Source organism: Pundamilia nyererei, unplaced genomic scaffold (genome assembly GCF_000239375.1).
Source record: "Pundamilia nyererei isolate P.nyererei 1_Seehausen unplaced genomic scaffold, PunNye1.0 scaffold00064, whole genome shotgun sequence".
Classification (NCBI taxonomy): Eukaryota; Metazoa; Chordata; class Actinopteri; order Cichliformes; family Cichlidae; genus Pundamilia; species Pundamilia nyererei.
In genome coordinates this window covers 194,190-221,478 of record NW_005187465.1, presented here as the reverse complement: position 1 = coordinate 221,478, position 27,289 = coordinate 194,190, and the positions used below count along the sequence as shown (strand labels likewise).

At 40.9% G+C, this 27,289-nt stretch overlaps 1 protein-coding gene across 8 annotated transcripts in view; it reads left to right on the top strand.

Annotated features, from left to right (window-relative positions):
- The window catches only part of nrxn2a (neurexin 2a), a 127,816-nt gene that overhangs the window by 41,498 nt on the left and 59,029 nt on the right, over positions 1-27,289 (top strand). For 6 of the 8 annotated variants that reach the window (XM_013911484.1, XM_013911483.1, XM_013911488.1 and 3 more), the window contains 10 exons: positions 1,596-1,757; positions 7,581-8,010; positions 8,691-9,074; positions 9,968-10,171; positions 13,625-13,651; positions 18,615-18,734; positions 18,822-19,203; positions 20,257-20,447; positions 20,675-20,848; positions 23,942-24,061. In XM_013911484.1, the coding sequence (XP_013766938.1) occupies positions 1,596-1,757; positions 7,581-8,010; positions 8,691-9,074; positions 9,968-10,171; positions 13,625-13,651; positions 18,615-18,734; positions 18,822-19,203; positions 20,257-20,447; positions 20,675-20,848; positions 23,942-24,061 (2,194 nt within the window). The remainder of the gene's footprint in view (positions 1-1,595; positions 1,758-7,580; positions 8,011-8,690; positions 9,075-9,967; positions 10,172-13,624; positions 13,652-18,614; positions 18,735-18,821; positions 19,204-20,256; positions 20,448-20,674; positions 20,849-23,941; positions 24,062-27,289) is intronic. The other 2 variants (XM_013911486.1, XM_013911482.1) reach the window with 1 other exon arrangement.

Here is a 27,289-nt window from a genome sequence, read left to right as displayed (position 1 = left end):
GAACAAGAAAGCAAGATCAATCACTTCCCAGACATGAAACACATTTTTCTGAAATTTCTTCATGTGCAGTTTCATCAACCCTCAGTCAAGCCTTCTCATTGTCCAAGGTCCGAGGCAAAGATACTCAAGGCTTCAGTACCAGATAGATAGAAATCAATACCTGCCAGTAGCAGCAAATGGAAAGGCAGAACCTCATTTTATTGACCTGACGCCTAAACATACCATGCTGTCTCTCATCCTCTTATGATATTCATAAAAATAGACACGGTTCTTTTTACATAGTTAACTCATTCTCGAGATGCAAGGGTCACAAGTCAAACATTTTAAATGATTTTTTAAGCGAAGCTAGAAATGATTCCACATTTTATAATGCTTATTTTCCCCTGTGGGTGTTTACTTGAGAATTTGGAAAATAGTTCCCTCTCTCTCATCTCTCTCATTTCCTGTTTTTTTTTCCCTTTTAGCTTTTTGTAATCCTTGGTTCTTAGTTTTCCTTCCACACTTTGTTTCCTTCCCACCAGTTTTCTGCACCACCTGTTCCCAGTTAGCTAATTACACCCTCTAGTAGTACATTACAGATCATCATTGAACTCATTTGTAGCAATGCATTATAGCCATTTATTCATGTTGTGAATCCTTTGCCTTACTCTACTCTTGTTGATCCTTAATTTTTTATTCTGTTTTCCTAGGTTGTTTGGGTATTGTTTTTTGATTTTGCCCTGCTGACTGATCGCCTACAAGCATAACCTGAAGCTAGTGGATAGAGATTTGTACTGGCTTTTGCTCTTTGCATCCTCTCCCTATGTGAAAACATTGCATGATCTGTGGTATTTTCCAAGCTAATGATCTGACTGAAGGATTTTATGCACAGTGTCCTTCCACTCAGGAATATTGTGTGTAGCATGACACATCGGAACAATTAACTGAATCTGTGACCATGCATGCTCAACACTTTATTTTGTTTGTTTATGCATTTTGTGATATTTATTATATGCAGTGCAATATACAAAGAAATTGCTTTCTACTGTAGAATTTCCTGAAATGAAATGGAATAATGCTCCCAACAAAAGAAATGGTAATTGTTTTCACTTATTACCCCTAAGTGGGAGCTGTTACATTTGTGCAGAAATACTTGTTACTGTAGGCTTATTGTCATGGCAACAGGCATATCATTTTTACTTCTATATCCCTGTTCAGTCATTCGTTTTCTTCCCTGTTTACTGATGACATTGATAGGAGAAATCTCTTGCTTTGATGGTGCCAATATTCGAGTAAATGTAGCTTGCCATCCTGTTACCTTTAATCTCAAATTAACTGTAGCATCGCAAATTGCTTTGGAGCCAAAATATCAGCGGAGCCCACATTTATCATACGTTGACTTCGCTACGATCATGCTGGTTTATCAGAAATGGGGATCAGTTGAGATTAGTGAACCTTTCAAAGCTGTTCTTGTAATTGCCTTCAAGAGCCAACATTACGACATGCTTATTTCAAATCAAGAAATGAAGCATGAAATAATTAGGCCGGTTCTTTCCACTTGGTTTAAAAATCTTGGATTTTATTTTCCTAACGTGCCGGGATTTTTATCCCTGTAGGTGACGATTTTGGTGGACGGGATTCTCACCACCACTGGCTACACCCAGGAGGACAACACCATGCTGGGCTCTGATGATCTCTTCTACATAGGGGGCAGCCTAAACACAGCTGACCTGCCAGGCTCCCCGGTCAGCAACAACTTCATGGGCTGTCTGAAAGATGTGAGTACAGCTTGACCTCAGCTTCGGCAGCAAACTGGAAATACTATCCGACCCTCCTTAGGTAGCGCAACCCTTTAAGCAGAGCATGTTCTGCGTATAGAAAATTACCCCTCGCACTGATATTGATTCTCCTGTTGTAGGGTGTTTGAAGGAGAAACTTTCAGCTGGTAGGTTGTGCTGTGCAGAGCATATGCATTTATAGATTCCTGTGGGAACCCCTTTGAGAATGTAGCACTGATATGCATAAGAAACAGATGCATCTCATGTTCATTCCTGAAACACAGTTTGGAGCTGGTTGTCATCCCCTCGTCTGCATTTTTTAAGTGCTTTAAGTCTGACCTGCACCTGTCACATTGATTATCTTCAGCAAGCGAGTAAAGATCATGTACTTGGTACTAGATGTTTAGGTAAAGCAGCAAATTATGGGTTAATGCCCAATTTCAGCCAGGTCTCACAAATTTTTAATGAACTGAGCCGTCTCATAAAAAAAGCAACTGATGTGCTGTGAGCCTTAAAATAAGAGAAATGCTTTCCCCTTACGCAAAGAGAGTTAGGAGGAGACGTGATTAAACAGGCAGCAGTCTGATATTTAAAAGTCACACAGACGTCAGGGAGGCCGATTTTCTTCGGGGTTAATACCCCAGCTCATACAGCTGAGTTTACTTCTGTCAGAGACACTGACGTCACACAATATAAGACCATTTATTCCGTAATTGCTTATAAACTCTTTCTAGCCGCCTGTCCTGATCCCCATTAAATCCAGCTTCTCTGGATTCAGCAGGGAGAACAATGCACCAAGGACAGAGCAGACACATCACTTAGATATAGGTTACACATAATGCACAAGGCAAATAGAGTGGAAATAACGTGACTAAGCTAATAACAGCAGCGCCAGGTCGGAGCATAACGAGCAGCGGCTTCATTAAGTGTGAGTGCTTGGCAGTCAGAAGGACTGTCTTACTGTCTTGGTACAAGTAGATTAAGGACTGATTATTGTCGGGTATGCTCTTGTTCATCAGTGCTGGCCTGCTTAAACTAACACGAAGATTTCTTCGTACTTCGGTTTCACATTTTCTTTTTGGGATCCGGTTGAAAAAACTGCTTAAATTGTCAACTGCTAATGACAAAGCAGCCAGCTGGTGTAGTGGAGAAATGAAATCTTCAGATAATATTTTGATTAATTGGATTTTGTGAGGCAAAATATGGGAGTTCAAGTTTTAAAGTTCAATCAGATGTTGCATACAGAAAGAAGTTAGAGATATCTGTGATTTTTACAGTTGTAATATGCTGTGATTACTGTGCACTGGTCTAGTTTAAATGTCACAACAGGAACTGGACAGTGATCTGTGGTTCCCCCAAAAAGGATCATTCTTATCCTGATGTTGCCGTTATGAGGTTTGTGGTTTTTAAGCGAGTAGTATCGACTGCCTAGCTGGATTGTTGTGAATTTAGCTACAGTTAATCGAGCCCACCCACTCACAAGATAAATTTAGATGACTTTAGTAATCTGTGGACTTTTCGTTGCCGGTCAGAATTTAAATTGTCCACTTCTTTGTCTGTTTTTTTGGGGTGATCGTGGCTCAAGAGTTGGGAGTTCGTCTTGTAATCGGAAGGTTGCCGGTTCGAGCCCTGGCTCGGACAGTCTCGGTCGCTGTGTCCTTGGGCAAGACACTTCACCCGTTGCCTACTGGTGGTCAGAGGGCCCGGTGGCGCCAGTGTCCGGCAGCCTCGCCTCTGTCAGTGCGCCCCAGGGTGGCTGTGGCTACAATGTAGCTTGCACCAGTGTGTGAATGGGTGGATGACTGGATATGTAAAGCACTTTGGGGTCCTTAGGGACTAGTAAGGCGCTATATAAATACAGGCCATTTACCATTTTACCAAATACCTGCAAAATAATTCCTGTATGCTTTGGGTTTTTGTATGAAGTACTAATTTATTAAGGTATTTATGTATGAATGAGTGTTTTGATCAAGGCAACCCTGTGCTAAACCTTGCATTTACATGTTCCCTGGATTAGTCCTATTTCCTGAGTCAGAGTTTGTTCTTCTGACCTCAGTGCGTTCAAGTCTTGTGGAAACAACATGGATGTTACAATCAATGTGTGTTACTGCCTGTTGAAACAACATGCAACAATACATTTTAAGTAATTTAGGTAATTCTATGTAATATCATGGTCAAAAAATAAATAAACATTTTATATCGAAATGAATATACAGTGTATAAATGGGCAAGTTTGTTAGCCCAAATATTTGATATTGCTTGATATTGCTTTCACCAGGTTTTTGTGTATGACATCAATAACTTGGTTATAAATATTCCTTAATGTTCAAAGTCTCCCTTTAAGGGTCGCTACTGCGGATCATCTGCCTCCATCTCACCTTATCCCTAACATCCTCCTCTGTCACAACAACCTCCTTCACTACATCCAGGAATATTCCCTGAGTCTTCCTCTTTCCCTCCTGCTTGGCAGCTCCATATTCCACATCCTTTGTATTCCACATCAAGTATATCCACCATCCCTCCTCTGCATATGTCCAAACCTGAGCTCAGTCTAAGCCATATTATACCAATGGAATATTAGAGACTTTAAGAAAAATAAACACACTAGAAGGCTCTATTTTGATTTAATTATTCTTAATTTTGAGATTAAAGTCAAAATAGTACTTCAGGTTTTTCCAAAAATTTGGACTTTATTCCCAGAATTATTCATTTTCCTATAATGACCTTGTAGCATGTATGCATTCCTTGTCTCTATCTCCTCCTTGACAGGTGGGCCGCATGTGGGTCGCACATACAGAGATTATTAACATCTAATGTTTTTTGAACAAAATGTATTTTAAATCACAATTCATTTGATTTTCCTGTTATTACGTTCATTTAGTAATCCTCCTGCGAATGCGATGTTAGTGCTCTATTTGGGTTAAATGCGTCACGTTTCTCATATACACAGACGGCACCCTAGATTCAAATTAGAATAGTATGTCAGTTATATTTATTATTGTTTATTTTGTCTTCTCACAATGAACAATAATAAGAAACAACAGATCCCACTAAAATTTCCTTAATGCATTCCTAATGCTCTTAATAATAGCAATAAATGTCCATCCCAGTCACTTGAAATGGAAATCTGAGCATCTTCCACTCTCCTGTCTTGGCCCCCGCCCGACCCCCTGACCTCCACCGCACCAGCGCTGGGTTTAATTTTCCGAGGGGCATTCATACAAATTTTTCTGAATATTCTAGCTCGACATTTAAACACAATTACTGCCTAAGTACAGTCTCAGAGAGCTGCCAGCAGTTTTTATTTTTAAATCAGGGCTGTTATTCATTTTTAGTCATAACGTCAACACAGTTTGCATATATATATATATATATATATATATATATATATACATTTTCCTATAAATTCAACACTAAAACAGACAGATTTATTAATAAAGCCATTTGTAAACAAACAATAACAAACATATAATCATTTTTTAATAAACCTCATAACATAAATATTTAAACCCACTAAAAGTATTTCCACTGACTGATTTTAAGTGCACCATCTACATCATTACTATGCAGTCTGCATCTACTAAAACGAAAAGGAGATGTTATTTATGGACAGGTTATTGTCCCAGCACCGCTGCCAATGCTGCAACCTCCGCTCTGTGGGCGGTGTGACTGGTGATGGTGTTTAGACCTACTACTTCTGTGTGTAGTCACACAGTCACACTGTAGGCATGCGGGAAGAGTGTGACGCGATAAAGAGTCATGAAGAAGGGTTGACAAACCCCGATAATGAGTGTGAGCGGTGACACAGGCAGAGCTGGTCATAACTGGATCGGCCTGCCAAGAAATCTGAGATGTGTCAGTCCATAAGCGAGCGCTTGAGTTTGGTGATGAAGTAAAAAATCAAAGCTCTGTGGTGAGTAGAAGGTATTCACAAATACATGCGGCACATATTGTATTCCTCTTGGTCCGCGTGGGGGGAAAAAAGTGAACAGTGAGGAAAATACTCGTTTTTTTCTGTCTTATTTTACTGAATGTAGACAGCGTAGGCAATGACTAATCTCCCTACATGTTTCAGGATAGTAGATATGAGAGCTGCTGAGGAGAGGCCATCAGGTTCATCAGTGCAGGAGAAACATTCAGATGAATGTCACAACCAGCAGGCAGAGATGAATTTGTTTTTCAAAGTTGCCGCTATGTCGTTTTATTATGCTGCCGTGCGTGTACCTTCCAGATATCGCATGCCTAACCATTAGCTACGTGTACTTTAATGCTTCACAGATTGCACCCAATTTGGTTATGGAGAACGTCTTCACACGGCTGTTGGGAGAAGAGAAGGTCCTCATTCTCACAGTTTGTTATGCTGTACTTTTTGAACATAAATGACAAAGGGACTTTGCCGGTTGGCACTAAAGGGCTTTATTTCTTGTGTTTTGGGATACTCTGTAATCCATGTCACAAACAACAAGCATCTGAATTGGTGAAATAGGATTCCGCTTCTTGCTTTGTCCTTTGGCTTATATAATAGCCCTGCAGAGGTCACAGTGTCTTTTTGTAGCCATCTGTGCGTTTTCGCTGGTGTTGTTGGTTGTTTACTGAAAACACGCTGTTCCCTCTTTGTGTAAGTGACTGCCTTGATTGACTGTCTTCCCATTTTAAAATTGCTTGTTACACTCATTTCTCGATGGTCAGTTTCGCCATCTGATTTCACTGCTTAATTAGTCACACTGAGGCAGTGTGAAGTGTGATATTGGCTCAAATTGCCTTTCAGCTCTGCTGTTAGTCCTCTGTGCTGTGTGGTGTGTCACCTCAGGCAGTGACTGGTTGCAGAGTGATGTGGCAGATAACAGTGGGCTCGGGGTGACTTACAACTGATACAAAATGAGACAAGGACCGCGGTTTCCTACTGTGCATATTGATGAAGCCAGAATGAAAGCAGAAAATACAACAACAAGACAAAGAAGCCTGCGCAAGGCATTCTCTCCCAGTATGCTTTATGTTGAAAACAGGCATTGTCTATCTGGAGCCTTGTACAGTATATGCAAGTAAATATATGTACAAAAGGTTGTTTTTGAATTTCACTAAAATATTAAATCACCAGCAAAATATTCCTCAAAGGCAAATGAGTTTCTCATGTACATTTATTCATGCCGGAGTGCAAAATCGGATTTATTTTATTTTTTTAACGACTGTTCTGCAGATCACGAGTGCATGTTTACTAAATTTACCCATTTTAAATAATAAATTTCGCGCTGAGCTTGTAAAGGGTCAAGGCCGCCTCTCTCCCACTCACCATCTCTGCCTTGACTTGATCTCTTTCAGTTTACCTCGGTATAAATACACCAAATTGTTTGCCATCGTGTGGGTGCAGTGTTCCTCCTCCTGTTCCTCCGCTCTGAATTTAAGATGATTATGTCAGACACATTGTGCATTCCTAAATGAGCCAGTTAAATGTCTAAAATATAAGCATTTGCATCTAAATCTAAATGCATTTTCTTTTTTTTCCTTCTTTTTTTTTTTTGCAATTTCACAAGCGGTTTAACACCTGCTGCCTTCTTGTTGTCTCGTGATAATCTCCTCATAATTTGTTGGTAATTAAAATATTTTTATGATCTACCTGAAATCCTGCAGAATAAATGCACTCAAATGTAAAATCACTAAAGTGCTTTCTGTCTCAGCTCCGGGTTCAGGAATGATTCACCGTGTTGTCGGCTGCTGTGTCCTATTGATTGTCGTGTTTATTGATGACTAATATTCAACCTTTGCACTAAATTCATTCCGCTTTTCCAGCTGTCATCTCACCACGACATCTCTCTCATTTATTAGGTGGTCTACAAGAATAATGAGTTTAGACTCGAGCTGTCACGGCTGGCTGAACAGCGAGACCCCAAGATCAGTATCCATGGTGACCTGATATTCAGCTGCGAGGATGTGGAAGCCCTGGAGCCGGTCACCTTCGACACGCCGTCTGCCTACTTGACATTGCCCAGGTGGAACACAAAGAAAACGGGGTCCATATCTTTCGACTTCCGCACCACAGAGCCCAGCGGCCTTATGCTGTTCAGCCATGGCAGCCTGCAGGGCACGCAGCCTGATAGGAAGCCCCGGGCCGACTTCTTTGCCATCGAGCTGCTCGACGGATTTCTCTTCCTCGTCATGGATATGGGCTCTGGCAGCATCAAGATGAAAGCCAGTAGCAAGAGGCTCAATGATGGCGAGTGGTGCCATGTGGACTTCCAGAGAAAAGGGCGCAATGGTAAGTCAGTGTTGTGTTTTTGTGAAAGCGGGGTACGCCTTCTGTCTGCTTCTGCTGCCGTGTTTCTCTAGTTTTAGCTGTGGAGCAGACTATAAAAAGTTCCAAGCTGTGAAATCGCCATATGTCAGCGTGGATACAGTCACTCTGGCACGCTCCTGTTTTTTATTCACTGCGGTGAAACATGCATGCATATTAGCTTTTAATTACAATTATATTTTTAGTGGCTATAATCTACATGTGACATTTTTAAATTTGTGTTAACCTATTTAACAAGTGGCCAATTACACAGTCGCCCAACTCAAATTAGGAATTGCCTGACTTATTAGTGCGGTACGTATGTGGAAGACGAGATTGCACTTCTTCTATTTTGGCCTCACGTTTCTATAAATAAAATCCATTTCTTCTCAAGGGTCCCAAATTCACAGGTCGTCACTTTTACAGATCAAGTTTTAGTTTTCGCTTTTGCCCAAAAGCAAAATAATCTCCCAAGGACACATAGTGCATTTTTATTATATTCACTTTTTTTTAAGACAAGCAGCCTGGTGCCCACTTCCTCAATCTCGCAGTTTGTTCTTGCCTTTCATTCAGCACAACCCACGCACACACCTGTCTTCCTTTTCTGCAACAAAAAAAAAACTGTGTAAGTGCAAGTTGACTCACACTTAATGCCTGGCCCACAGGTTTTATTTCAGTGAACAGCCAGAGCATCCCTTTTTCTGCTAATGAAGGCAGTGAGATCCTTGATCTGGATGGGGACATGTATCTTGGAGGTTTGCCAGAGGATCGTCAAAACCTCATGCTGCCCCCTGAGGTATGGACGGCGTCCCTCGGCCTCGGCTACGTGGGCTGTGTGAGGGACCTGTTCATTGATGGACAGAGTCGTAACCTCCGGAGGCTGGCAGAAATTCAAAGCGCCACAGGTGTCAGCAGCTTCTGCACCAGGGAGACTCACGTCAGGTGTACCAGAGACACATGTGCCAATGGTGGGCACTGCAGAGAGGGCTGGAATCGCCATATTTGTGACTGCAACAGTACTGGGTATCTAGGCCCCAGCTGCGAGAAGGGTAAGAGTATCTAAGAAGGATGGCAGTAGATGGGGAAGATAAATGTGTGTTTTTTTTTCTTTTTAAAGGTGCTGCAAAGCTTTTAGCACACTTGGCTAGTATTTTATTTATTAAGTTAGGTGTGTAGTGGCTTAAAAGTCTCTGTAAATATAGAAACAATGTAGCTATAGACAAATTTCATTATCAAAAGGACTTAGTGCTCAAGCTTCCTAAACAATAAGAATTTCATTTGCAGTTGCATTATGATCATACTGCCTAATGCCATCTCTATTCAAATGAGAAGCATGCTCTCAATCCAGAATAACTCTCCAAATATACAAACCAACCTGGTGACAGTGACAGTATTATGGAAAATGATGCTGTTTTTAATGTGAGCCATTCAACAGCAAATTGCGGTATTTACCTACAGTAGAGCGATTCATTAGTGGATTGTCAGTATCACGAGGTTACCAGTGCTATGAGTATTTCATCAGAAATGCAGTGGTTCTTCAGCAGAGTGATTCGGCCTGAATCACTCTGCATTCACCGTGCAGATAACTTCCTCGCAGAGAGGCCAAATTACGCAGCTCCATTGGCAGCTAATAGTATGAGGAATGAAAATCCCCCTTCTATTGCGCTGTGTTGGGAATAAATCCTTCAGAAATTTGATTGCGCCTGCAATCTCGCCACTCTCTCTGTTTGCTCCAGGCTTTTTCTGCCATCTGGTGCGGCAGATGAAAACTGCAATCTAAAAGGATATCATGTCGCACCCAAAATAATCTCAGACCAAATTTAGGTTTCGCTCCATAAATGCCTCTTCGTGTTTTTAATTTCACGCTGCGATTCCCTCTGGATGTCTGCTAACACTTTTTTTCTCTCCCGTTTTTGGTCAAATCCAATTCCTAAATCTGCAGAGGCCACCATGGTGAGCTATGACGGCAGCATGTATCTAAAAGTGGTACTGCCGAGGACGCTGCACACAGAGGCCGAGGACGTGTCTCTGCGCTTTATGTCCCAGAGGGCCTATGGACTGCTGATGGCCACCACCTCCCAGCAGTCTGCAGACACCTTGCGCTTGGAGCTGGATGGAGGCAGAGTGAAAGTCACTGTGAACCTGGGTAATGCTGCTGCGGCGAATATGAGCACATACTGTAATCCCTCTTGAACTTTTAGGCCGCGTTACTTAGACAGATACCTCTGTGTGTTTGTTCTGTCTGAGGCTCTCTCATCCCCATCTGCATACACAGTATATACAGTGGCCTAAAAAAAAAGAAGAGTAAAGCACACACCCCTGGTTGTTTTGCATGCTCCTATAATTTATTTCAGAGGCCTGCAGTGGTTCTGTCAATTTTAGAAAGAGCAGCTGGGTCTAAGTGAAAATGAATTAATTAAATAACGAATTATCAGTTTAAATTAAAAAGTAGCATAATGTGATGTCATTAGGGGATATCCTTGTCAGCGTTCTTTTTTGCCAGCTCTGCTTTGATTTCCTTAAACCAGGAAATTTTAAAGAAACATTCCAAATAACGTCAAAAAAGATGCATATTATAACCTGCTGAATATTTGTTTGTCTTCAGATACAGACAAGACTATATAGAGAGAAAAATGGTATGATATGCAAGTGCCATTGTGTTTACACACAATATGAGCTAAAGCGTCAATATAACGAGACGTCACAGTTATGTCTAAACTTTGCTTTGAAGTAGACGTTAAAATATGTTTCAAGGTTATGTCTTTATTGAATACTTTATACTGCAGAGGCAGAAAGGAAAGAAAGGGAGAAAATGTGTATTTTTGTGCTCTAAAGACAATGCACATAAAATGCAGAACAAAATACAAAAAGCTGTGGAAAAAGAAGGGATTAGTGACTTTTTAGGCTACTGTATATGTGTATGTATATTCTGCCTTATCTTTCTCTCTCTCTCTCTTTCTCTGCCTCTCTCTCTCTCTCTCTTTCACTCACTCACTCTTTCAGTTCATCCCTTGGTCAGGTCCCACCTGACCGTCTCGGCTCTTTCAGCCCTTCAATGGCTTGTCTGCAGTTCAAGGAGAAGGCAGTCAGAGACCTGATCCGTCATTACGCTGAAATATTACCGCTTAAACTGCTCACATTGTAGATGTGTCCATTGTAGTTCCTTCCCCTCACATTTACTGGCCTTTCCAGTTTAGAGCCGCTTCACTGAACAGAGAGTACCAGCGATGGCCGTACAGACACACGCACTCACGCGCACGCACACATGCAGACACACATCCGCAGCAGAAAGTCACTCTGGTCTCTGGCTGTCTGTATCCACTGCTCTGTGATGGTTGACAGCCTGAGAGCACTCTGCAGCCACATAACTTACACCGACATATTGAACCACAGTTGGTTAAATTGGTTTCATTATTCAGAACATGCAAATGATGTGTGGGTGAGCCCATTTTGAGGCCAAAAATGTGAACATTTCAGCTGGATTGAGAAGATAGTCACTGTTGTAGATATGAGAAAATGTTGGCAAAGCATTACATTTGTGCTGTTGTCACTTTTTTCACGGTGTAACTATCATTGAGGCTGCAGGTTGTGCAAATCGCCACTTTTCCTCTGTGTGTAACTCGGAAAATATATTACCGTCAAGCCTGCAGGACAAACAGCAATTTGAGCTGAAGATGGATCGAGAGTTGGGCTTTTTCAGTAGAGGTGCATTAGCCTACCAGATTTAATAAACGACAATAATTTGTGCATAAAAAAGCACAGTCATGAAGAATATACTTATAATGTATTACATCTACGGACTACTAGTTGATTAACCTCTCATATATTAGATTGCACAGGCTCTTCTTCTTTAAGCTGCTCCCTTTAGGGGTCCCCACTGCCTCCGTCTCACCCCATCCTCTGTCACACAACCTTTGTTGTCTTCCTCTTTTTCCTCCCTCCTGCCAGCTCCATATTTAACAACTTTTGTCCAATCCACTGTCCCTCCTCTGCACACGTCCAAACCATCTCAACCTAGCCTCTCTAACTTTTGCTTCTCGACTTGAACTGTCTCCCTCATATACTCATTTCTAATACTGTCCATCCTGGTCACTCCCGATGAAAATAGCATCTTCAGCTCAGCCACCTCCAGCTCGACCTCCTGTCTTTTATTGTCAGTGCCACCGTCTCCAAACCACACACCATAGCAGGTCTCACTATCGTCTTGCAAACCTTCCCTTTCACTCATGCTGCTATATTCTGTCACAAATCACGCCTGATACTGGTCTCCATCCACTCTCTTTTCTTGACCTTCCTTGTTTAGTGTTTCTATGAATAGTTGGCCTCAGACACTCATACACCTTGATATCTTTACTCCTTGCTTCTTCACTATTACCCCTCTCTCACTCACTCACATTTATTCTTTCTTCGTTTATTTGTTCTGCTGACTTTCATTACTCTTCTCTCCAGAGCATACCTCCACCTCCCCAGGCTCTTTTCCACCTGCACCCTACTCTCACTACAGATCACAGTGTTATCTGTGAACATCGAAGTTACCAAGTTACCATTACAATCAACAAGGGCCTCAGAGGTGATCCCTGATATAATCCTACCCCCACCTTAAAAACCCATCTGTCACATCAGTTGCACACCTCACCACTGTCCTCATACATGTCCTGCACCACCCTCTGAAATTTCTCTCCCGCTCCTGTTTTCCCCATGCAGTACCACACCTCCACTCTTGGCACCCTAACATATACTTTCTACCGTATCATATCATATGCTAGATCCTGAAAGATGCAGTGCAATTCCTTCTGACCTTCTCTATGCTTCTTCATCAACACTCTCAAAGCAAAGATCGCCTCTGAAGTACTCTTTCTTGGCATGAAGCTTGATCATCACTTCTCCTCTTAACCTAGCTTCAACAACTATTTCCTGATCATATATCTCAGTGGTGTACAGGTTACTTGTCGCTGACTGCAAATTCAGCCTCAGTGACGTCTGTGACTGTTTATTGTTCAGTAGCCACCTGTTCTCTGTGTCTATTCTCAGAGAAATTTTACAAGGTTTTCATGTTTCTCATGTTAAAATCAGCATAATTATCTCCTCGTGAGACACTCAAATCTAATACGAGTTTCATTTTCCAATTTTGTTATCTGACAATTTTCCTCACAGCAGTGTGAGTTTGCCGAATTACCCCAAAGCAGATGTAGGTGGAGCGATCAGTCGTGTTATCTGAAACAGATAAATCCTGCCGATTCTTAACGTAAGCAGTCGTAGCAGAGCCGGTATGGATGCTAAAAATAACTTCACTGCACCTCTACTTTTATTGTCCATAAAACTCTCATTGATCCCAACTTTGACCGGGTGTCTTGTATTTCCAGCGGTGCCAGACACATGCTGGGAATTTTTTTTTCCCCTTTCACTCACCGTTCCTTTTTTCTTCCTCAGAGAGGAAGGTGGCGGTTTAGACTCTTCAGGCTGTCCCCGGATGGTGGGCTCTGAAAAGCACTGAATTGTCTGCAGAATGTACCTTGAAGGATGTGAAATGATCTCCTCTTGTGCTGTTCTCTCTTTTTTTTTTCTTTTAATCTCACCATCTCACTCTCTCTCTCACCAGATTGTATCAGGATAGGCTGTAATCTCAGTAAGTGTCTCCTATGATTATGATTTTATTTACTGTACCATGATTTAGGAACATGCTCTGTGCCTCTGCTCCCACATGAAAGAGAATATAATTCATTTATTCTGCCACACAATTGTCTTTGTTTACTGTTGCTGTTATCTTCCTCACAAGCATCAGTATAAAGATAAGAACATGAGTGAGACTTCACTGTGGCACGCAGCTGTACAGTTGAATATAATTGGGATCCTGTTGTCATGAAATCTACCAATTCAAATTAGACACATTTTCAGTGTAATGATGCTGTAATCATATGTAGCTATTTTTGACATACAATAGTCTGCTGTCGGGCTGCCAATGAGTCTGCCATTCATCTGCCTCTGACTAATTTGCTCACATAGCTGATAATTGGGTGCAGTTAAAATATAACCCGTAATTGTCTTTAGTGGGAAAATCAGTGTCTCAATTTCATTTTAGGGGAAAAAAAACAACTGCTTTATTAGGAGTAATCAGACTGCAGTGACAGAGCTGAGATAAACTTAAAGGTTAGAATGAAATCAGATCAATAGCAGAGCTTCAGAAAATCAATGACTTGTTTTGGCTAAAATGTGTAAAAATAGATACAGATTGGTGCCGACAATTTGCAGCTCTGGACACCTTTTTATTAGAGTAACTGTCACGAAACATGTTCCATGTTTACATATCTTTTCAATACCCCATCTCCTTTTACTCTGATTACCAATGCCTCATTAACAGATTAACAGATTGCTCTTTTCATCAATAAACGTTTTGATTGCACATCGTTGACTGTTTGCCATAAAGTACAGGGCAATAAATGAAATAAATGTTGAAAATGAACTGAAAACATAAGCTGAAAAATGGCAATAAAGATGAGAATCTATCCAAAAAGAAGAACAAAAAACATTTCCATGAAGCTACAGGGTCTTTTAATAATTCAGCTGACCCAAAGGAAAATGAATACTGAAAGTAAGATTTTCCCCTGGATTAACGGAATAGATTTGCTGGTTTTTCTGCTCTTGTGAAGTGGAGTGGGAGTTCAGGTCGCACCGCAGTGATGCTGGAATTTATGATGCAGATTGTTGCTCTCGCCCGATAGACAGGCAATTTAAGTTTGGGTTCAGACTACAGCGGTGTGAGAAACAGATAAACGCTATTGCCGGTGGAGAGGTGAGCGGCTCTCTGATTTAGATCATCACATACAGAGGAGGCTTATGAATGCTTATAAAAGTTATCACTATAATTGAGTGCGGACTGAAAGCTTGTTCCCACCCCTCATGTATGAATAATTCTTTGATACTTCAGAATAAAAACCTCTCGGTGTTCGTGTTAGAAAACGATTCGCAGAAAAGCCGCCCTATTGCCAATTATTATGCATTTAAAATCACGAGAGGTAGATACTCTGATAAAGACAACTCTTTGTGGACTCAAATATATTTGACAGTGAATCCCAGGTAAGTAAAGAATCGATAACCCGCAGTCAGTTAGGTGCAGGTTTTAACAGCTTTTACAATACAGTTGTACACAGATTTACTGCACATGTATGAAATTATTGAACTGCTCGTTATATTGAATCAATTATATTGTTTTTCTCTGTGCGAGGTGAGTAAAATGTGTGCATTAATGTGTGTTTGTGTGTCTGGTTTTATGTGTGTGGATGGTTGAATGGAAACTAGGTGCCTGTGTGCTATCTCACCTGCATAAAAGCGGTTTATAATCCACTTTAAATGATTTGTTGCACTCAGTGGAAAATATACAGATGAAACCTTATGCAAAGAAAGCTTAGCAGAGAAAAATGCATTGAGCATTGCCTGCCTATCTATTATCTTCATCAGATATCTGCCCTGGAAATTCTCCTTCTCTACCAGCAGATGGCATTATAACATTGTGCATTGTCCACTTTATTTGTGTCTTCTGTATTCATTAAACTGCTTGTATCCTGCATCAGTTGCCTCTAAAATAGCTTAACTGGGCACATGTGGCAATGAATGGCTTCCTAATGGTTATTCAATATTACAAGATGTACACAGAGTTTTAAACTGCAGAACTACCTGCTTAAATTATTAAGACACTAATCACCAAAAACAGCGCTACCGTACAGTTTGGGTTATGTACTTTTTTAAATACATTTGTTTTCCCCGCTTTGATGGACTACCTTCTAACTTGACTGCAGGCAAATTATTTCTCAGGCAAATCGGAATTGCCTGAGAAATCGGAATTTCTCAGGCAAGGTGTCTTTCAAATGTAGCTTACTTCCAAAGGAATCTGGGAGGAAAGCCCATCTGCAACAGCTGCTTGGAAACTGTCCACAACTGGATACACAGTGGGAGGGTAATCGCTGTAAGAACAAATGTTGCTGCAGTGTTCTTGATTAATTATATGGAGTCTGGGAAAGCGTGGTGCGCACACTTTTGAAATGAGGCATTTGTTCGACAAATTTGCTTTTTATTAAGACGCAAAGCAGCCATAGTCTCAGCTCACTCATGAGACTGACCTGTATAACTCCACCGAGCCTTTGAAGTTATTATTGAAAGCATCACTCAAATACAGCTGGGGATCAGAATGGACAATATGGACCTTTCTTTCAAGCTTTTGAAAGGCAGACCGATTTCAAAGGGTTTACAATCAGATGTCTGTGGTGAATACACTTTTCTGTTCCACCATTTTGATCCACTCTGCAGTGTTACAGATAACTCTTTCTATCATAAAATATACATTTAAAATGCTGCTTCTTTATTTAAAAGTATTGAGAGACAACATTCATTATATATTGTTATATACATTACTTACCCTGCTGCAACTATTTAAACTATTCGCTGCAGTGAACCGGTAAGCTTCTTTCTGACTCCACACCCATGGATCATTCATTCATCGTTCATTTTTAAACTGTATCCATAATCAAGCTATATGAGCTAACATCCCACCTCACTGCTATAGCAACCACACTATTGGATTTCAATAAGGGGCCAGGACCACTGATGCCATTGCCCTTATTCTGTGGATGCTTTATAAAAGATGGGTTATAAGTAGGATCATCTTAAAGTTGTTTCAGACAGTATGAACTAAGATGCTGTACCAACACCCAGTATCAGAAGAACCAGGATTAATTTTGAACTGTGAGGTGTGCAAAAGTACTTTACGCTGAGTTGTAAATTAGCACAAATTAAAGCTGCATTTTCTTTAAAATGGCCAGCAGGGGGGGACTCCTCCAGTTGCTTAAAAATAAGTTGCGAGAGGGACGGGGGGGCGAGGCCTTTGCTCTCTGCCCTCTTTACATTTTTCAGATGGCCTCGATTGTTAGCGACAGGTCTTGAGATCTCGTGTTGAACATAACGCTCAGTTCAGTAAGCAGTCCTCCCCATTACAGTCATAAAAGGTGACAGAGCAGGGTAAGCTCCAGGGCAGGCCTCCCTTTTTGATCGATAACTCGCTACAGCATGGGCTTGCATGCTGTTATTTATTGTGTCACCCTCAGCTGATTAAAACCTCTGGAATAAAGTTGTATTGTATTGTATTGTAACTGGGTAGTTGTGTTGTCGAAATACATCCCAGTGGAAACAACAGACAAAGAGAAATTGTTCTTGCTAGAAAAATAGTCATTACTGGTTGTACCTGTACTGTTTTACATACTTAATGAATGTGTGCATAGCCCCTTTAATTGCATTTAACACTGTTTGTGAAGGATGCCCAGACTGTAGTTCACCCCTAAGCGATTTCTCGGAACTAACACGATGTTGTGCAAATGTGCACAACATCGTGTGCATCGTGTGCATGTTCAGTATTGCACTTGTAGTATCACCACTTTGGGTCTTGATCTATCCAATTGTATTAATGACATAAACAGAATTTTATGTGTAAAATATTTAGAAATTCTTGTTTTGTGCTTGCAAGAAATTTGACTTTGTTGTTCTATTTTGATATTATTGTGTTTGGCTTCATATGCTGACATTAGATAGCAGGCGAGGTCCCCATGCAGAAACACAGATAAGCCGAATAGTCCGTACTGTCTTGCATTCCTCTGTTGCCTCTTTCATTACAGCAAATCTCGTCTGTACCTCTGCTATCATGATAGTCACTTACAAGATAAACATTTCTCGGGTTTTTTGTGTTGGACGTGAATCCAGCAAGTTGTGTGTTTTTCATTATCTAAGCGAAGCCATCAAATATACAGCGAGCGGGATTTGATGAGATTGATCTTTCTGGTGTGCGTAGTCAATATTCAGCAGGGTGACGGTGAAATGATGCAGTGTGCTGTGAAGACACTTGATATGCAGCTCTGGACAAAGTCTCCAGTCACCATTTTATTTCCCTGAGGATGAAACAGTGAAGTGTTCGGAAACCAGTTGATGTTTTCCATTTATTGCCCTCTGTACGTCCCCTGTAATTCTCCTGCACCCTGAGCTCAATTAGACAGACAAACCCCTAAAGGCGCAGTCAGCTTAGGCATGGCCAATTAGTTTCCCAAGCGATGTCAGAACTCCTTTGAACTGCCGTGTCGGCCTGTTGCATAGGCACTGATTTGGGATGACGGTGCTGCAGTGGCAAGCTTCTGCACTGTGACCTATTTTGAAACCACTGAAAAAGGCTCAGGATAGTGCAGAAATTCAGGAACTTAAAGCTTCGTGTTTGAGACAGGGCTCCAGATACTGCATGGCCCCAACATGTTTCCACCAACAGACATCACCCAAATGACCCTACACAGAGAACGCGCAGCTGTGTCATGCAGTACATTTTAAACATTCGGATTTGAATGGGCTCTTTTGTAGCTGTTTCTTTGTCTCATTTCCCATATTATTGCGTATTGAATAAATGCAAATTATTGCTTGCTGGTTTGTGGCTTTGTGTGTGAGTGATAAGTAAATGAATGCATGCACCCTGAGAGTGCTTCAAATGTTGAGTGCTTTGTGTCGAAGGCTTGTACACTGAGCTCATGTGGTATGATTGTCACTTGACGCTTTCTTCCTCTTAGGCAAGGGACCAGAGATACTCCTTGTAGGCGAGAAGCTGAATGACAACGAGTGGCACACAGTGAAAGTGGTACGGCGTGGGAAGAACTTGCAGCTCTCTGTAGACAACGTGACTGTGGAAGGTATAGTAGGGAGAAAGTGGCTATAGTAGAAAAAAGGCACAGATACTGAAATGCTTTTCAGTTGAAAAAGAATGCTTTGTTACTTAGGCCACATGACCGGCGCCCATACCCGCCTGGAGTTCAACAACATCGAGACGGGGATCATGAGCGAGCGCCGTTTCATCTCTGTGGTGCCTTCCAACTTCATCGGACATTTGCAAGCCCTCTCCTTCAATGGGATGCTCTATTTGGACCAGTGCAAGAATGGAGACATCTCCTACTGCGAGCTGAATGCTCGGTTTGGCATGAGGCACATTGTTGCCAATCCTGTAACTTTCCTAACGCAGGCTAGCTACTTGGCTTTTTCCACTCTACAGGCCTACGCCTCCATGCACCTCTTCTTCCAGTTCAAGACCACTAGCCCCGACGGGCTGATCCTTTACAACTCAGGAGATGGAAGTGACTTCATTGTGGTGGAGCTAGTCAAAGGGTAAGTACTAGCGTCTAATATACATGTGTGATGAAGAAATCTGAAAAAGGGGTTTATTTTTTCATTCACTGTATTCCAACCAAACAGTATTTGTCTTGGAAAAATAAAGCACGAACGGGAGCTTTTCTTATTTCCTGGCCTCGAAATTACCTAATCATAATTCATATCTTGAATCCATCACCCCGCAGCACTGCAGAGAGATACCAAATGGCTTTAAAATCATTTGTTCATTATAAATAATTCTGTTAAAGGGAGTCGAGCACAGAGAGGCAGCGCAAGTTCAAAAAAGTCACACTCGTTCCCGTACTCAAGCACATTTTGGCACTTTGACACCATCTCAAATACGTTTCAAATGTTTTATTCATCGTAAATAATTTTTGTTGCAGAGAGAATCGCAGAGAAAGGTCGTTAAAACAGAGCAAGCAAAGCAACAATTGTATCTTCCCACTGTCAGACCTTGCACAGACTTTCTTCCCAGTAAGCAATTAGTCAGCGGGAAGCCTTGTTCAGCTCTGGAGCCTGCAGCAGAAGCTCAGGCAGACAACACAGACAAAAAAAATGGTTTCCAACACTTCTGTCATAGTTTTGCGGCTGCTCGGTGTTACGTGTGAAGTGTAGCAGCTTATTCATGGATGTTGCTTTACTTTGATTTAAGCAAGATGTCGTTTTTGACAGTGTGTCCTTTAAATGATAAAATTTAATGTCAACATATTGGTGTGCCTAAAGCATTACCTTCTGTGTTTACATAAATTCACTGTTATTTGTTTGAACATAAACAAAATACTTGAATATGTTCGAGTAGTTTGAGGCCCGGCAGAAATAGAACCACAAAACAGGTTGGCAGACAGAAGTGTGCACAGCTGCATCGCCACGCATGACACTGGAGTAATTTGAACCACGCTTTAATCGTATAAAAGTCACGCACACGGGCGGTTTTTACTTATCCGCTTGCTACGTAAAGGTGGTATTGCTGAGTTGCTGGTGGCATGTGGCATGTGAAGAAATAATTATAGATAGGAAATGGCGTTTGTAAACATTTGTGTTGTCGTGCAGGTACATCCATTATGTTTTTGACTTGGGAAATGGGCCGTCACTAATGAAGGGAAACTCTGACAAGCCACTAAATGACAACCAGTGGCACAATGTGATGATTTCCCGTGACAGCAACAATGTGCACATCCTCAAGATTGATTCCCGCACTGTCACCCAGCACTCCAATGGAGCCCGCAACCTGGATTTGAAAGGTATTACTAAAGATATAGTTGGTACTTGTGGCAAAAACTAATGCTTAATAGTCAATTTTGTTGACATTTGCTCTGAAGAAAACACTATATTGCAAAATTTAAAGTGTGTACATGTGTAAAACGTGCTGTTTTTCGGAGTGGTTCAGTGCATGCACTAGCAAGCACTTGGATACGGAAAATGTTTTTTCTGGCAAAATTTCCTCCTGATCAATTCCTCTATCTTAAAGGGGAGCTGTACATTGGAGGTGTTGGGAAGAGCATGTACAGCAGCTTGCCCAGGCTAATAGCATCCCGGGAAGGATACAAGGGCTGCCTGGCATCTGTGGACTTGAATGGAAGACTCCCTGACCTCCTAGCAGACGCCCTACACAAAGTGGGGGAGGTGGAGCACGGCTGTGGAGGTGAGGACATGTGAAACACCTGTGAATCATTCGGTGTTCTGATTTCATTGTACTTCACAGGTGGTACTCCTGAAAAGAGGGGAGCAGGTAGCTGAAAATTAATCACACCTCATTTGTTAGGGCCTGAAACATCTTCGTTGTTCTGTGTATTATTATTTCCTTTCAACCTAATCTAACGTGCAATACTGTCATGCAGCAGTAAAGACATTCAGCTGCTTTTATGGACCTCTAACAAGAAAACACTCAGCAGAGTGGACAGTTCTGCCAAGGCTAAATAGTCACAAAAAATCTCAAATAAGGTGGCCATTACTTAACAAAGGCTGACCTGGATGTGACAGAATAGATGTATGCTGTATATGTACTTGAACTGGTGGTGACGCTTGGAGAAGGTCAGACATTTTTCTCTGTCAGTTTTGCACCATTTATTAGTTACCGGTGAGGAGCTTCAGTTGGTGTAAAATGATTGTGGCCCAGTTGTGAATTAGTTATTATTATTAATCTTCCTCTGATTGGGGGGGGGGGGAACCAGAAAACTCAAAAGTGTCATGTGAACTTGATTCAATACATTTTTGAGTTTTCTCAATTTTTTTGTTATGGACTTTGCTGCTATGTCAATTTTGGCAGAACATTTTTATTCAGTTTTAGTCGTAATTTTTGAATTTTTGTTTGTATTATTGTGGACTAAATCTAAAGTCGATTAAGTTTCAGTTAAAGTTTGCTGTTGTGAGAGTTGTTCCACACTTATAATATCGACAAATGGATATTATTTACCTGGATCGTTTCCCAACTTCTCCCACATCACACATTGTCTTAAGGGGAGCATTGGATGTCGATTGGATCTCACCTCCCCTGGAAATTTTTATCTCGTTTTTGTTCGTGGGTGAAAGTATCAATCAATTCTGATCCTGAAAAATCACTTGTCATGGTCCTGGTTCACTTGAACAGTGTTTGTGAGATCTTAGACTTTTCAAGTTTTATTTTCTATTTGATATTGGTTTCTTTTTTGTTTATTTTGCAATGTATTTTGGCTTTTCCCTAGTCACTGATTTTCTTTAGAATTTAGTTTTCCCTTAGTGTTTCATCCTCTTGTGTCAGTCCAGTCAGTTGCTTTTCGTTTTTCATCCCTTGTCTCATCCTCTGTGGTTTAGTTCAGCTGTGTCTTGTTTTCCCCAGCTGTTTCCACTTCCCTGATTGCCCTTCTGTGCGTAGATATATAATAACGTCTTCGTCAGAGCATCTGTTCCCTTTGCCCAAGTGTCTCTTAGCCCCCTGTGTGTTTTCTAGTAGCTTATAGTTTTCTGTTTTCCCCTTTTTGATTTTGCAAACAGCCAAAAAACCGGTTGCTTTCAGTTCAGTACGGTTCGCTTTCACACATCGGCCTTTGGGTCCTCCTCCACACAGTCTATAGCATCCATGGGTCCATGACAGCAATGTTATTCATGCTGCAATAGCTCTATTTAAGAAACACTGAGTAAAGTGAAGAGGATGAAGCTGATAGTTATCCACAACATTGTTTATTTTGTGAAGCATCGGATGGGTTTGAACAGGTAAAGTACATTCTGTCTGGCCTCAAGTACGACAGGCCTAAGTTAAACATGCATGTGTTTTTGAATGAATTGTTGAATCTAGTTCAGCTCCTAGTGATCTTCAACTGCTCTGATCTTTAGCATTAAGGTTCTCTCAGCCTTTGACGTAAAGATTCAGAAACATTTTCTGTTGTCAGTCCACATGGAGTGCGTGTACTATTGGCTTGTAACGATTCGAAAACTAAAATGCTGGTAAAAGCTGTACTCTCTGCAGATTGTTCACATAGAAAGCCAACTGGGAAAACGCTTGCAATCGTGATTAAGCCATTAGGCCTGCGGTCAAAAGATGGTTTCCTTGTTTTGTTATACCTTCCCTCTAAAAAAAACTGAGGCATTAACTTATAATGCCTCAGTTGGTGAATTGTTATACTCTTAATATCCATATCCAGGGTGTTAAAACTTCAGTTTTAAGTGAACTCTTATACATCTGCTCAGGTTTTACTAACAATTCATTTGGATGGACAGGACTCAGACAACTACCAAGCACGTGCACGTGCTTGATGCCGTTATCTACGCAGATGTGGGCAATTCATTTTCCCGAATGGCAACATAAGAAAGTCGGATTGTTGTGAGCGCACCAATATGCTAATAAAGAGAGAAACTCAATACAGAGCAGAATTCAGTTTGTCTTAGTGGTGCAGCCATCCACAACAGTCCTAGTTTCCCATGTGGATTGCCCTGTGAGAAAATTAATTGCCCATCCTGGATCTAGAGGGTGTCTTCAAGGGAAAATTAGTCTTCTGTATCTGCAACTCAGTAATCCATATCATACAGCTTTTGTACAACTAGGGTGAAGCTTGTTGGACTTACAGAGTCAGATACATTTGAAAACTTTAACAGATCGGCAGCTGATAGCTATTGTGTGTTATGAGCATGATTTTTATGAGTAAGAGTAATTATATTGGACTGACTTTGGTGCTAAAAATGTGGTTTGGTGGTGCAGAAGAATTAAGGCGGTCTCGGCGGTGCAAACACACAGATAAAGTTGATACGCAACATAACCTTTAATTCTTTGTGTTGTTAACTAGATTGTGTGCTTAAGTTAACTAAAATTAAGCAAACTGAATCAGATAAAAAAAATATGGATGTTTTATCTAAAATTTCCTTGACTTTAGTCAAAAGTTTACAGTTACATTCACACAGGCTGCCTTGGTGCTCAGTGTTAAGTGGTAACGGTCCTACGCTGACCTACATGTGTAAAAGAGCAATCGGAAAGACATCACAGTCAGCGTGCTGTTGTATACAAGCAAAAAAGACACCCAGTCATGAGCAGATGGCAACAAGGACAAGGATGAGAAGAAAAACGGGCAACGTTTTACTGACAGTATGGCTTTTTTGTAGAGCTATGGCTGCTGCTGTGCAGAAGTGCCCCAAATCAAACTGGCTTACCACAGCTTGTTACTTTTGCTGTATGTTATTTATTCCGGTAGGCTAGAATTGAAGATGTGTGAATAAAATAAGTGGGGGCAGAAAAACAGCTGGTAAATCTGCTGTAAATACCCTGCAGGTCCCAGCACCACCTGCACAGAGGACTCCTGCCACCACCAGGGAGTGTGCCTGCAGCTGTGGGAGGGCTTCTCATGTGACTGCACCATGACCACCTACGGGGGGCCTTTCTGCAGTGACCGTAAGTGCAGCTGTATTATACCTCACAGGGAAAAGTCTGATTGAGATGTTACTGATCAGATCGTAGAGTCAAATAATTGGCCAAAGAAAATGATTTGTTTTCAAAAGAACAGCCAACGGCATTTTTTCATGGAGTCACTGGATTTTAGAGCTTTAAAAAGATTACAGGAAGAAAGAAAAGATGTGCAAAATTCATTAATGAGGATGTTAATTGTGGGATTGCCCTTAATAAAATGAAGCTAGTAAGCTAGTAGCGGAAACTAAGGATTCATGTCATCACTCCAATAATGATGTAATAATCAAACCTCCATTGTATATTGTAGCTATTTTAAGCAAATAACAATAAGACTCTGTTTTTCCTATTAGTCAAAAACCATGTGAATATGAAAATTTGCATATATTGTGCCTACATTTGAAAGCATGGTAATATATTACATTTCTAACTCAATGGGCCGATTGTGCTGTAATTGTGCATAACAAAGTCATAGCACCGCATTTCAAACTTCTCATCTGATTGCTGCTTTCACTATAAAGGGCCCTCGACATCAAATATAAAAGACCCGACTTTTACCAGGAGCCCCCCCGATACCCCTCGAGCTCATCGGTCAGGGTGAGTTAGGCTTCATTTGCTGGAGAGGCATTTAGAGTAACAAAGAAACGTCTTTGCGGTAATCATTATCCAAATGTGCTGGTGTGTGTTGTTTAAAGCAAGAAAAGGACAATGTGCTATGAAAGCTGTAGGGCGAGTGTGAGAGGATAATTTGCAATAACACTGAGTGTAAGAAAGCCAAATTTGTAAGGGGAAGCTTCACATTGTAGGAAAACACATCTCATCAATTATCATTATAAACGAATTTCTGTTGGCTGTTTACACTGAGTGTAGCATAAGTGGAGCGCTTAGCTCTCTAAATAAGGTGTTTTTTCGAGTAGGTGATTATCCGGCTTTACCTTAATATCATCAAGCAGCCTTCTTCTTTCACTTGTTCCCACAGTTTCTAGTTTTAACAAATACACAGCCAAATGTGCTTCCTGTCATTGCCTACAGATCTGAAAATCAGTAGTTTGTCCACTGTAGGCTTTATGTTTTACATCTAAATGTGCTACGTCACGGAGCGGGATAACTGCGCCGATTTGTGAAAGTTCAAACGATATTGTCATTTTAAATATGAATATAGTCTGTTTGAATACCTGCTACAGCATGTCTTAGTATTACAGATTGATATGCTGGTGCTTTTTAGTGTTTCTGCAGTAACTTCATTTGAACAGGCAGGAATTTGTTGTTCAATAAAGGCTTGAATTGGACCTAATGAAAATATTGATTGCATCAATACCAAAGGTGGTATTGGTATCGGATCGATACTAGTGTGATTGGATCGATACTTTGTTTCTATCCTCTAAGTTCATTATGCAGGCCACTGGATTGTGTTAAATAAATATTTTTTAAATAAAAAAACTATACCTTTACCATGCACTATGTTTTATTTATAGCCTGTAGCAAATGTAAGTGTTTTATAGACAGGCGCATTTACATATACTGCCATTATAAGTTAAAAGGAGTAGTGTTAGTATTGGTATCAGCAATACTGCTCCTGTATTTACTTGGTAGTGCACAGCATTATTAGCCCTTAATCAAACAACTTAATTTGATACGGCAAGTTAAAAAAATTCTTGCATTTTCCATGTCACATAAATGATTCTAAAGAGTTGGTTTTTTCTTCTTTTTCTTCCTCCTCCTTCTTTCATCCATTAGAACTGCAGATATTTGTGTTGATTCCCTTTCCACACAGATAATACTTCTAGTCGGCCGTGGCTTGTCAAAGCAAACAGCATGTCCGCTTACATAAACAACAACAGCAAAAACAAATTGTTGATCTTTATTAACCTTGGAAAGGATTCCAGTCATGAGACATTATGGCAATCGACAAAATGTTCAAAGGACGCGTGATAAAACCCCTCCCAGCATCTGATAGAGACCATCTCCAGTGGAATTTCAATATTTTTCTGTAATTGCAGTTTGTCTCATGCACATCACATCATCTGAGCTGGAATTTCAAATGGCTGCCTACGGCTAAATCTTCACACCATCTTTTTCTGAGTGTTGCAGACATGAGTGCATTTACAGCAATATTTGTTAGCCTGCAACAGAGGCAAGCACTCCGTGATCTAGCTGTCGGATGCGTCAGTGTGGTTCTGTCAGTGTGTTTTGATTTTCAGGACAGAAGCTGCCAACAGAAAATGTTTCAGATCTTTCATTTCTCTATTCCACAAATTTTCTGTGTTCACTTATCTGAAATGTATTCCTGTAATTGTAAAAGGCGTGAAAGAGACACTTTTTAGATAGCGGCAATAATAACATTTTCAGCAACAAAAGGGGGGGGGAAAGAATTTCATTGCAGCGTTTTGGGTTTTCATCTAGCAGTGTTCAGGGAGGGCTCTCAATCATGCGGGTGGTAAATGGCATCGCTGGCCAATATCAAAGGTCAAACCAATACATCAGTCCAACTCGGAGGAAATAACAATCCTCATACCTCACATTGATCCATCATTGAAGTCATTAAAACTAATGGAAATGTGACTATAATGTGAATACACAAACAAACACGTAGGCAGGACCGTCTTTTGTAATCATCAGTATTAAATGGTAAAGCCTGTCTCATCCAAACCACAATCTGCTGCTTTGTTTATCTCGCCATCATTAAAGCCAGATCTACTCCTCCCACCTTTGTCTGCTGCATCTGTGCACCAGCGCAGAAGGTCAGCTATATATTCCAAGAAACAACCATTAAAGAGAAAGACGACTGGTGTGCTTTACTGATCAGATTTGGTTTTTTGGTTTTTTTTTCCAAGAGGGGATTCATAAGAAACAAAGTTGGAGAAGTCTGGAGGCTTGTCAGACAACTCATTTTTTCTCAGTTAGCTTGTGCCTCAGTACATTGATATTCATATAAAGCGAGCAATTTACCAAGTCTGCTATAAACATCTGGGCTAATTATCTCTAGGTCATTGTTTTATTACCAAAATCACTTAGAATGATGCACTGCGCTCAATTTTTAACGTTTCTTTCTGTAAACATATGGAGTCTGTAATTATTGGTTAACCTCTGCAGTGGCAGATAATTGTTTTGGCATATTCATTACGTGTGTGTGTGTGTGTGTGTGTGTGTGTGTGTGTGTGCTAACAGAGTGCATGGAAACATGTACTCTATGTGAGCATTTTCAACTTGTGCTAA